Genomic DNA, 12,013 nt, shown 5'->3' with positions numbered 1-12,013 from the left:
AATGGAATCTTGTTGTAGTTGTTGTTGTTGTATATGTTGTGGACGAAACGCGGCAGCCAATTGCGGACAACAACAACAACAACAACAACAAGATTCCATTTATAGAGCGCCTTTCACGTCAGGAGGACGTCCAAAGGCGCTGCACAGTTGGGTCATGACCCGAGCAGGGGGGAAATGGTCAGGGTGACGGGAGGGAAGGGAGGGAGAGAGGAGGGGGGAAATGGTCAGGGTGAGGGGAGGGAAGGGAGGGAGCGAGGAGGAGGAAGAGAGTCGAGAGGGGAGCTGAAGGCACGGTCAAAGAGAAAGGTTTTGAGACCGGCCTTGAAGGAGGAAAGGGAGGAAGCAAGGCGAAGGCACTGGGGGATGGAGTTCCAGAGCCTGGGGCTGAGAGGCTGAAGGCCCGACCACCGATGGTAGGGCGGTTGGGGCGGGGGACGTGGAGCAGACCGGAGCCAGAGGAACGGAGGGTACGGGCAGGTAGGTAGGGGGATAGTAGGTTGGAGAGGTAGGAGGGAGCAAGGCCGTGAATGGCCTTGTAGGTGAGGATGAGGATCTTGAAATCAATCCTCTGGGGGATGGGGAGCCAGTGGAGGCGAGCGAGGGTGGGAGTGATGTGGTCGCGGTGTCTGGTGCGGGACAGTACACGAGCTGCAGAGTTCTGAATGACCTGCAGCTTGTGGAGGGAGGTGGCGGGAAGGCCGGCGAGGAGAGAGTTCCCATAGTCCAGCCTTGAGGTGACAAAGGCGTGAACCAGGGTTTCAGCAGCGTGAGGGGTGAGGTAGTGCCGTAATCTGGCGATATTCCGGAGGTGATGGAAGGCGGTGCCAGTTGTGGTGCGGATGTGAGGGAGAAAGGACAGCTCAGGGTCGAACAAAACGCCGAGGTTCCTGACTGGCTTTGAGAGGTGGAGAGTACAGCCTTGGATGCTGATGGTGTCAGCGCCTGAGGTGCGGAGGCGCTGACGTGAGCCAATCAGGAGGGCCTCGGTTTTTCGCACGTTGAGCTGAAGAAAGTTGTCTCTCGTCCAGGACTCGATGTCGGACAGGCAGGCTGTCAGGACATCGGTGGTCGTGGAGTTGAGAGTAGAGGAGGAAAGGTAGAGTTCAGCAGTGTCCCACAAACAGTCATGGATTGAGTGAGCAAAACAAAACAATTTTGTAAGTAGGAACTTGGTTGTTGGTCAAAAAATGTTTTGTTTGTTTTGAAGGGATTCTTACCCCCGGAAAAGCGATCCGTGAATCGACTAACAACCGGGTTCCTACTTACTGCTAGGTAAACAGGCGTGTGGAGTAAGGAAACTTGCCTAACGTTTCACTATGATGGGGAATCAAATTCAGGTCCTCTCGCTTGCGAGGCAAGTGCTCTAACCACTGAACTACAAGTCTCCACTCCTAAACCAAGCTGAGAATTCCATGATCCCACCTACACATGGAAATCCCAGAGGTAGATTGTTGAATTGGAATGCGCACTCTCTCTCTGGAGAGATGTATCCTGCTTGCCTTATCGCCTTAAATATTAGGCGCAGGTTGGCAAGAACCAAGGCTTGGGGACCCCAGAGTGTGCATTGGGGTAACTCCTGGAGTCTAACCGGCTAAAATCGCATAGCTTACCATTGAGAACACTGTCTGGAAAGCTTTCCCAATGCTTGTCCAGCAGGGACCACCTTATCCATTAAGGCTTTGGTTTGCAGGGTTAATAGGAGCTGAGTGGGAGGAGTCCCTGGGCGATTGACTGGGATGATTAATGGTTCTGAGAATCTAGGATACTTGTGACAGTTTTATTTTTGGCTCCAGTAAATGTTTCCAGTTTTCACTCACAGTCACTGCATGACATTAAAACATTTCCTTCGCTCTGAGCAATTGCTGGAACCAGCCAGCCAGCCAGCGCACCCACCCCTACATTCTCAACCCACCATCTGGTTGGACTACATGCCATCTCCATTCCACGGCCTCCTCTCTCACTAACTGTGAGTCCTGTAGCTGTCCTGTTGTGGAGTCCTGTAGCTCAGTGGTTAGAGCTCTCGCTTTGCAAGCGAGAGATCTGAGTTCAATTCCAGGCAGGGCGAAACCTTGGGCAAGTTTCCTTACTCCACACGCCTAATAATAATCCCTCCAAAACAAAACAATAATAAATTGGTCATTTTCAATCTACGACTGTTTGTGGGACATTGCTGTGCGCAATTGGCTGCCGCGTTCGCCCACAAATATACAGTCAATTCACTTTACAGTCTATTCTGTGAAGCGCTTTGGGACGTCCTCCCGACGTGAAAAGCGCTATATCAAATGCAAGGATTATTATTATTATTATTATTAACTCTTGTTGTGCCAAACGTTCTTCCAACCAAGGTTTAAATCCTGCTTGGGTTGCAGGTGTGGGTCTTAGAAGGGGTTGCGACATCAAGAGGCAGAACTAATTTGTTTTAACTCATCCCCCTGACCCCATCCAAGGACGTGACTTCTGTCAGGTGGACAAAACAACGGAGTAAGGAAACTTGCCAAAGGTTTCTCCCCCGCGCGAATCGAATGCAGGTCCTCTCACTTGGGAGGCAAGAGCGCAAACAACTACGCCATAGAACTCCACAAGACTAAGATTGAGTGGAATATTACACCTCGGAAGCCAGAAGCCCACTGGATTTTGCTCCCTCCCTAACCCAGAGCACTGCACTGAGGCTGGTCACAACATCGAATGAGATCAGTAACTCCCAGAACCATAGATTGTTACTGCACAGAAACCGTATGATTGCAGAGTCCTGTAGTGTCATCTTTAGAGCACTTGCCTCGCAAGTGAAAGAACTGCAGTTGGTCACTCAATCCACGGCTGTTTGTGGGACACTGTTGTGCGCAATTGGCTTCCACGATTCGCCCACAAAATATACTGTCAATTCACTTTACAGTATATCCTGTGAAGCGCTTTGAGATGTCTCAATGACTTGGTACGGTTCTACATCAAAGGCCAGGATTATTATTATTATTATGATGATGATGTGCTCAGTCGATAGCAATCTTGCCTCCGAGTCAGAAGATTGCGGGATCAAGCCCTGTGTCAGGAATTGTAACTCACACAGGCTCCAGTGCAGTGCTGGGGGAGGGCTGCATTGTTGGAGTTGCCAAACTTTGGATGAGATGTTGAGTCGAGGCTCCATCTGCCTATTCAAGTGGACGTTAAAGATGCCGTACCACTATTTGAAAAGAGAAGGGAGTTTCTCTCTCCCAGTGTCCTGGCCAACAATAAATTGGTCACTGACTCCATGGTTGTTTATGGATCATTGCTGCGTGCAAATTGGCTGCAGCATTTGTTTACAAATCCACAGTTTCTCAACTTTGGTGAAAAAGCAATAACTCTTGCATTTGATACAGTGCCTATAATTTTGGAACATCTCAAATCACTTCCGGGGATTTGCTAGGAAATATAATGACTGTTGAGTGATTTGCTGGCAAATGCAGCTGCCAATTTGCACACAGGAATGTTCCACGAACAGCCATCAAGTGAATGATCAACTTATCGAGAGGGTGGTTAGTCAGAAAACCAAGAGAAACTATTCTCTTTTCGAGTAGCGTTTGCAAGATCTTTAACTTTCCACAGGATTCCACATTTTAGCACATGGACGCCTGTAGTGTATTAGTTAGAGCACTCACCTGGTTCGCGGAGACTGGTGCGGGTTCAATTCCCGGGAAGGGCAAAATATTAGGCAAATTTCCTTACTCCACACGCCTTGGTAGTAAGTAGGAACCTAGTAGTTCCTACTTACTATTAGTAAATACCTAGTAGTAAGTAGGAACCTGGTTGTTGGTCAAATGGCGGATCGCTTTCTGATGGTAATAATCCCTCAGAAAAAATTGTTCACTTAATGCATAACTGTTTGTGGGATACTGATGTGGGAAACTGGCTAACACGTTTTGTCCACAAATTTACAGTATATTCTGTCAACAACAATAACAAAATTACATTTATAGAGTGCCTTTCATGTCGGGAGGACGTCTCAAAGCGCTGAACAGTCAGGTGTCAGGGCCTGAGCATGGGGGAGGGGTGTTGTAGGGGTGAGGGAAGGCAGAGAGGTGGGAGGGCGACCAAAGGCACGATCGAAGAGAAGGGTCTTAAGACCAGCATTAAAGGAGGCAAGGAAGGAAGCGAGGCGAAGGGATTTGGGGATGGAGTTTTAGAGTGTGGGGGCAGAGAGGCTGAAGGCCCGGCTACCGATGGTAGGGTGGGTCAGGTGGGAGACATGGAGCAGACCGGAGCCCGCTGAACGGAGGGAGGGGGCAGGTTGGTAGGGAGTCAGCAGGTCAGAGAGGTAGGAGGGGGCAAGACCATGGATAGCCTTGAAATTGAGGACGAGTATCTTGAACCCGATCCTCTGGGGGATGGGGAGCCAGTGGAGTCGGGCGAGGATGGGAGTGATGGAATCACGAAGCTCGAGAGTACACGAACTGCAGCGTTTTGGATGATCTGCAGCTTGTGAAGGGAAGAATTGGGAAAGCCGATGAGGAGGGAGTTTCTGTAATCGAGCCTTGATGTGACGAATGTGTGGGTAAGGTTTTCGGCAGCTTGAGGGGTGAGGGAGTGGCGGAGTCTGGCAAGCATTTGACACGTCTCGATGATGTGATAAGATGCTATATCAATTGCAGGGATTATTATCATTTATTAAAGCTGGAACGGAACCTGAGCAGTGAGGAGGGGGAGGGGGAAGGGGAAATAGCCATCTTTGATACTAGCATAGATGTGGCACCTGTATTAAAGTGGATGGATAGCTTGACCCCCCCTTTCCCCCCCCCACCCCCAAACTGAATGCTGGATCCATTCAAATTTGCAAGGCTGAGGTGAATAGATTTTTGTTAGGTAAGTGTATCAGGGGATATGAGGCATAGTCTGGTAATTGGAGTTGAGGTACAGATCAGTCATGATGTAATAGAATGGCAGAACAGCCTCAAAGGGCTAAATAGTCTTCTCCTGTTCCTATGCAAACAATATTTTCACCCCCTACCTATGGGTGGAGGAGGGTAATATAGCTTAAGTATGAACGTAAACAAGCACCAGAGGCAAAGATATTGGCAGTTGCCAACGTTAGACTCTGCGGCAGAGGAAGGAAGTGGGAATTGGGTAGAGAAGCGTTCTTCTCTGAAATTTGACAATAATTCCGGGATCCGAATTCATTCCGTCCACATCCTACTTTTGGTCTGAAACAGATGGGTGATTTGGACTGAACTCAAAGCCACTTCCCAACTGGGTAGAGAAGCCATCTAAATTCCCGGTGGAGTCCTGTAACTTAGTGCTTAGAGCACTCGGCTCGCAAGCGAAAGGACATGAGTTCGATTCTCGGGCCGGGCAAAACCTTTGGCAAGTTTCCTTACTCCACACGCCTCTGTTTACCTAGCAATAAGTAGGAACCCGGTTGTTAATTAATTGACGGATCGCTTTTCTAGTGGTAATTATCCCTCAATAAAAAATTGGTCGCTCAATGCACAACTGTTTGTGGGATACTGCTGTGCGCAATTGGCTGCTGCGTTTCACCCACAAAATACAGTCTTTTACAGTATATTCTGTGAAGCTGTACAATGTGATAAGATGCTATATCAAGCGCAAGGATTATTATTATATGTTATAACTGCACCAGCCAGAGTACTATTAGAGAGTGGAGACCTCCAGTCCTTCTGCCATGGTCATACTTTGGAGCCTGGCTGATTGGTGACTGTCTGGCATATCAGTGAGTCAACAACAACAACAGTTTGAATTTATATAGCGCCCTTCACCTGGGGTAGTGTCCCGGAGCATTTGAAACACAAAGGCTCACACAGAATGGCCCGGTCCCAGGTTTTATCCTTCGCTGCATTCTGACCTATACTGACCTCAGCCGCAATCAGGGCTACAGGGCCCAGAATGGGGGAGGGGGGTGGGGCGAGGGGATGGGAGAATCAGTGAAGGTTCTCCTGCTTCAGATGTTTATCCACTCCCCGCTGGATGGTAAGCCTCGGCTCTTGCCAATCTGCACCTAATACTTCCTGGAATTAGGTAAGCAGAATGCGTCCCTCCAGAAGAGAGTGCAACAATCTATCTCTGGGATTTCCAGGTGTAGGTGGGATGCATGGAACTCTCAGTTTGGTTTGGATACTCTTAAGCATGATGATGGGTTATATAATTGTAATTTGTAGTTGTTGTTATTTCTGCATATGTCAGACACCCAGCTGACCCTTTCCTCCCTTAAAAAAATGGAATGCTCTTGCGGAGATCGTGTGACGATAAGATTGGTTGAGGTCTCTTCTTACACCCGACGTTTATCTGTCTCTCGGTCTGCTTGTCTGTCTGTCTGGGCTCACATCGTGGGAATGGGGCCGAAAATAATATGACTATGCCTCCCCCCCGCCACCCACCCCTCCGTCCTCCTAGGAAAGGAAGACAAGGAAGAGGAGAGCTAGTGAACGCTGGATGCCAAAATCTTCTGGCTCGCTGCCCTTGTGGGAATGTCAAGAGAACGTTATGTTCCAAAACACAAGGAAATTATTAAAATCAAGAGAACGCAAAATAACAGGACAGAATGCGAAATAACCCAGAGACCAATTGAATCGAGAGCTGTTGGCTTGGGCTGCTGGGGACGCGGGGCAGGAAGGAGGAAGAGAAGCGAGGGTGCTGATCAGTAATGCATTATGGATTATGCTATGCAAATCGCGCAGCTAGCCCGCTCCCGTACTCTCCTCCTTCAAGGCACGGCTCAAAACGTACCTCTTTGACCCTGGTTTTGTTCATCATTTTCCCCCCACCACCTTTCCCCTCGGGGTTCCCGTCAAGCAACGCAAAGTGCTTTGACACACCCTCCCAATGTGGAGTCTCGTACCATAGAGGTTAGAGCACTCGCCTCGCGAGCAAGAGGACACAGGTTTGATTTCCAACCAAGGTGGAACTTTAGGCAAGTTTTGTTACTCCACACACCTCTGTTTACCTAGCAGTAAGTAAGATCCTGGTTATTAGTCAATTGACAGATTGCTAACTGGGGGTAATGATCCCTTCAAAACCCCCCAAAATTGGCCACTCAATCCACGAGTGGGATGCTGCTGTGCGCAATTGGCTCTGTGTTTCCCCCACAGTCAATACACTTTACCTTATATTCTGTGAAGCGCTTTGAGACATCACAACGACATGATAAGGCCCTATATCAAATGAAAGCATTATGAAGCTGTATTATATTAAGACCAAAATCAGGGGCCATCAATATAAAATAGTCACAAATAGATCAAATAAGGAAGTTAGAAGAAATTTCTTCACACAGAGGGTAGTGAGACTGTGGGACATAAGGAGTTGTTGAGGCAAATAACATAGATGTATTTAAGGGGAAGCTGGATAGGTACATGAGGGAGAAAGGAATAGAAGGTTATGCTTGAAGGCTAAGTTGAGGAAGGGCAGGAGGAGGCTCACAGGGCAAGTTTCCTTACTCCACTCGCCTAATAATAATCCCTCCGAAAAAAAACAATAATAAATTTGTCATTTTCAATGTGGGACACTGCTGTGGGAAATTGGCTGCCGCGTTTCACCCACAAGTATACAGTCAATTCACTTTACAGTATATTCTGTGAAGCGCTTTGAGACGTCTAGAAGACATGAAAAGCGCTATATCAAATGCAAGGATTATTATTATTAATGTGAAAGTTATTGTGTAAATGTAAATCGGACAATATTGTGTCCTGGCCAGAGATAAGCTGAGCTATGCTTTACTACGTTGTGCAATAATGATGAGCTGCCCTGTGCCATGGAGTGCTGAGCCGTGTCGCTCTGTCCTGTGAGGAGCTGAGCAGTAAGGGAATATCCTAAATTTCCACACTGAACAGAGTTGTCCTATTGAGGCCGGGCTATTGAAGGAGTCAGCAGTATGTGAGTGTGACTAAGTGTTTCTGTGTGACTGCCCTCATTCCCAGGTGCCTAATGTTGGGGTTGGCAGGGCTGCAATGTGACTTATGCTGTCTGGCTCGCAGGGCCTCACATGCCCCTTCTTATTGATTCCAGCTGTCTGACTCCAAATACATTACTGTTAAAAACAAGACATGTCTCAATTTCCGTCTTCCCTTCTCCTGGTAAGCAAACCACAGAGTCCTGGCTACCTGATCTGGGAGTGTTGCATGGGTCAGAATTGAAGCTTTACTCTGTGTCTAACCCATGCTGTAGCTGACCTGGGAGTGCTGGACGGACAGTATAGAGGGAGGTTTACTCTGTCTAACCCAGGCTGTGTAAAGGCAGCTTTTGTCACGTTGCGTTTACACAGTACAAGAATAGCCAAACGAAAAACGCTTTTATTCTCCTCTATTTCATCTGCATTTGGCTACTGGTAATACACGTGTCACACCAAACAGTTAAAAAGTAAAAATGAGTTTTTTTTAAAAAAATGTTTCAAACACGTTTGGAAATAATGGTAATAATAATAATAACCTTCGCATTTGATATAGCGCCTTATCACGTTGTTGAGACGTCTCAAAGCGCTTCACAGAATATACTGTAAAGTGAATTCACTGTATTTTGGGGATGAAACACAGCAGCCAATTGCTCACAGCAGTGTCCCACAAACAGTCGTGGATTGAATGACCACATTTTTTTTCTTAAGGGTTTATTACACCTAGAACACGATCCACCAATTGACTAACAAACGAGTAAGGAAACTTGCCTAAGGTTTCGCCCTGCCTGGGAATTGAACCCAGGTCCTCTCTCTTGCAAGGCAAGCGCTCTAACCACTACCCTACAGGACTGTGTAAACGCGTTGTTATGCAGGGTCTTAACCCCCCCCTCCCTCTCTCTCTCTCTCTCCTCAGCCTGGACATAACAGCCGCCTTTTGCCGGTGCTGGTGCTGTGCCGTGTGCTCTTCGTGCCCCTCTTCATGCTGTGTAACGTGTGGCCACGACGACTCCCTGTCTTCTTCGCCCACGACGCTTGGTTCATTGTCTTCATGATTTTCTTCTCCTTCTCCAATGGCTATCTGGCCAGTCTCTGCATGTGCTACGGACCCACGTGAGTGCCCCTGCCTCTGTAGCTCTCTCTATATCCCTTTTCCTCTTTCCCTCTCACTATAATATCCATATAACCCCCTCCCTCTACACCTGCCTCTACACCATTCTCCCTCTATATCTCCTTCTCTCAAAAACTATCTTCATTCCTCCTTCTTTCCGTCCCTCCCTCATTCCCTCCCTCCCTCTATACTTCACTGTCTCCACGTCAGGTTTGAACTTACAGTCTGAGCATCCAGGGGATGATTGTTGCATTTTCGAAGCATTGCAATGTCCGAAGCGCTATCTTACATAAACCAAGGTATCGTCTGCCTGTTCACGTCCATATGTACGCTCTCTGGTTTGGATACTCTTAATCTCAGTGATGGGTTTTAACCCTGGCTGACTAAAAAAAGAAAAGAGAAAGGAGTTTCTCCCAGTGTCCTGGTCAACAATCCTCCACATGAATTTGACATTCATCTCAGAGCTGATTGTGGGACCCTTCAAAAACAGACAGCAATGACCCGTGAAACCCTTTATGCGACATGGCAACTCGATGTGAAAGCGCATGTTCTTTTTTTTGTCAGGAACATAAGCCTTGATTTTAAGGAGAGCGCTAACCATTATGCTATGGAGTCCTGTATTGTAGTGGTTAGGGCACTCAACCTCCCAAGCGAGAGGACCCGGGTTCGATTCCCAGGCGGGATGAAACCTTGGGCAGGTTTCCTTACTCCATACACCTTTATTTACGTAACAGTAAGTAGGAACCCAGTTGTGAGTCGATTGGCAGATCGCTTTCTGGGGTTAATAATCCCTCAAAAAAAAAATTTGTCATTGAATCCATAAATGTTTGTGGGACACTGCTGTACGCAATTGGCTGCCGCATTTCACCCACAAATATAGTCAATTCACTTTACATTATATTTTGTGAAGCGCTTTGAGATATCTCAACAACGTGATAAGGCACTATATCAAATGCACAGATTAGTATTATTATTTGTTTCCTCCCCTGCAGAAAAGTGTCTCCGAAGGAAGCGGAAACTGCAGGCACCATCATGTCCTTCTTCCTATCGCTGGGGCTGGCGCTCGGAGCAGTGTTGTCCTTCCTCTTCCGAGCAATGATCTGATGGGAGATGCCGGTGGAAAAGCGTCAGACTGGCCAGATCCACGGATGGTATTCTGGAGCGGGTCCTTCCAACTAAATGGATGGCTGGCACCAAAATTCTGCAACCAGTATTGGTCTTTTTTTTCACATATATTTGATATTTCGTCACGTGGAAGACGAACAGTGTTACAACTTGTGGACCTGCGAACAGGACCTCCTCTCCCCGGGGAGAAGTATGCCTCTGCCCCTGAATTTACCCTGGCACCAACCAACAGGCAGAACTGCAACATCAGGCCTACATCAAAGGCTTCTCCAACACCCGCCTTTCTGCAGTTTGTCAAACGTTGGCACAAATGTTTTTTTGAACTTAGATTTTTTTGACGTTTTACTTTCAGAAATATCACCTTTTATAAATGTTTGCTTTGAGTATTGGCATACAGGAGCAGACTGTTTAGCCCATTGAGCCTGGTCCACTAGTTTACGAGGTCAAGGCAATTCTTTTAATTCCACCTCCCCAGCTTTTCCTGTACCCCGCTAATACCTGCTTCCTTCCCAAAGTATAGATCAAGCAATTGCTTTTTAACCATCCTAATTGATTATTTGACCTTTCTTGATCTTGGGGGAGTGGGGGGGGCAGTGTGTTCTGTACTCTCGCAACCCTCTGTGTGAAGAAATGTTTTCCAATCCACAGGAACATAAAATCTTACAGCACAAAAGGAGGCCATTCGGCCCATCGTGCCTGTGCTGGCTCTTTGAAAGAGCTATGAACTAGTCCCACTCCCCCTCTCTTATCCCAGAGCCCTGCAAATTTTTCCTTTTCAAATACTTATCCAATTCCCTTTTGAAACCGACTATTGAACCTGCTTCCACCATGCATTTAAAATCATAAAAACTCTGGATAAAAAATGTCTCCTAATCTCGCTTTTAAATTTGCTTTGATTTTAAGATGACACTCCCTGTGTATTAGACCCATCTACCAAAGGGAAGAATCAACTACCTGACTAGTCAGCTCCCCTTATTATTTTAAACATCTCGTTCAAGTGATCCCTTAACCTCCTCAGATTTAAGCAATATAGCCCACGTTATCTGGCATTATTTACTATTTTCCTCACCATCCTTTTGTATTAACGTTTTTTTTAAACAACAGATCCTTTTAAGAATGAATGTATTAAATGGAGCAAAGTATACGCTCATGGCTGCCATGTCCGACCTCCGCCCGTAAGTGGCATTATAGGCTTATGTGCTTTTATACACAGAACCAGGCTTTCACACAGTGTGGTATCGCCACCTACCGCCAGACAGTGCGTGCCACATCCATCCTTTGTATTATTAATTCACAAGACTTTACAGCTCTTGTGTGTGTGTGTGTGTGTGTGTGTGAGAGCAATGTGTGTCAGCCATACAGACAGTAAGGCCTCTTAGCTAAGAACAAGTGTATATCTGTTCTTATAAGTTACTCCTTGAGCTAGCACCTGCCAGAGAAGTTCTGTTGAGATTTGCTTGTGTTGGTTACCATGACCGAAGCTCACCCATAAATGAGAAGATTTGGGGAAGGATCGAGCTCCTGGCAACAGCCACGCTTTCGACCCTCTGTTGCTTGGGATCGGTATTGCTGTACTTCCGATCTGAGGAGTTTGATCTGCCCTCACAAAGAGATACATGTAGTGAATCATGCCCTCTCCCGCACCAAGCTCCGTGACCCAATCAGCGCCACCCTCGCCAGGCTCCTCTGGCTCCCCATCCCTCAGAGGATAGAGTTCAAAATCCTCATCCTCATTTTCAAGGCACTTCATGGCTTTGCCCTCCTCTACCTCTCTAACCTGCCAACCTCTTCTCAACCTGTCCGCTCCCTCCGTTCAGCAGGCCAGTCCGGTCTGCTCCATGTCTCCCGCCCAACCTGCCCTACCATTGGCGGCCGTACCTTCAGTCTCTCTGCCCTCACTGTTTGGA

At 47.3% G+C, this 12,013-nt stretch overlaps 1 protein-coding gene across 6 annotated transcripts in view; it reads left to right on the top strand.

Annotated features, from left to right (window-relative positions):
- Nucleotides 1-11,599, top strand: part of LOC103181595 (equilibrative nucleoside transporter 1) — a 47,120-nt gene extending 35,521 nt beyond the window's left edge. For all 6 annotated transcript variants that reach the window (XM_042333000.1, XM_042332999.1, XM_042332995.1 and 3 more), the window contains 2 exons: nucleotides 8,787-8,983; nucleotides 9,974-11,599. In XM_042333000.1, coding sequence (XP_042188934.1) covers nucleotides 8,787-8,983; nucleotides 9,974-10,085 — 309 coding nt within the window. In that variant the 3' untranslated portion in view covers nucleotides 10,086-11,599. The remainder of the gene's footprint in view (nucleotides 1-8,786; nucleotides 8,984-9,973) is intronic.
- The last annotated feature ends 414 nt before the right edge of the window (nucleotides 11,600-12,013 follow it).

The sequence above is a fragment of the Callorhinchus milii genome, unplaced genomic scaffold (assembly GCF_018977255.1).
Source record: "Callorhinchus milii isolate IMCB2004 unplaced genomic scaffold, IMCB_Cmil_1.0 Scaffold3, whole genome shotgun sequence".
Taxonomy (NCBI): domain Eukaryota; kingdom Metazoa; phylum Chordata; class Chondrichthyes; order Chimaeriformes; family Callorhinchidae; genus Callorhinchus; species Callorhinchus milii.
This window is presented reverse-complemented; position numbering and strand designations above follow the sequence as displayed.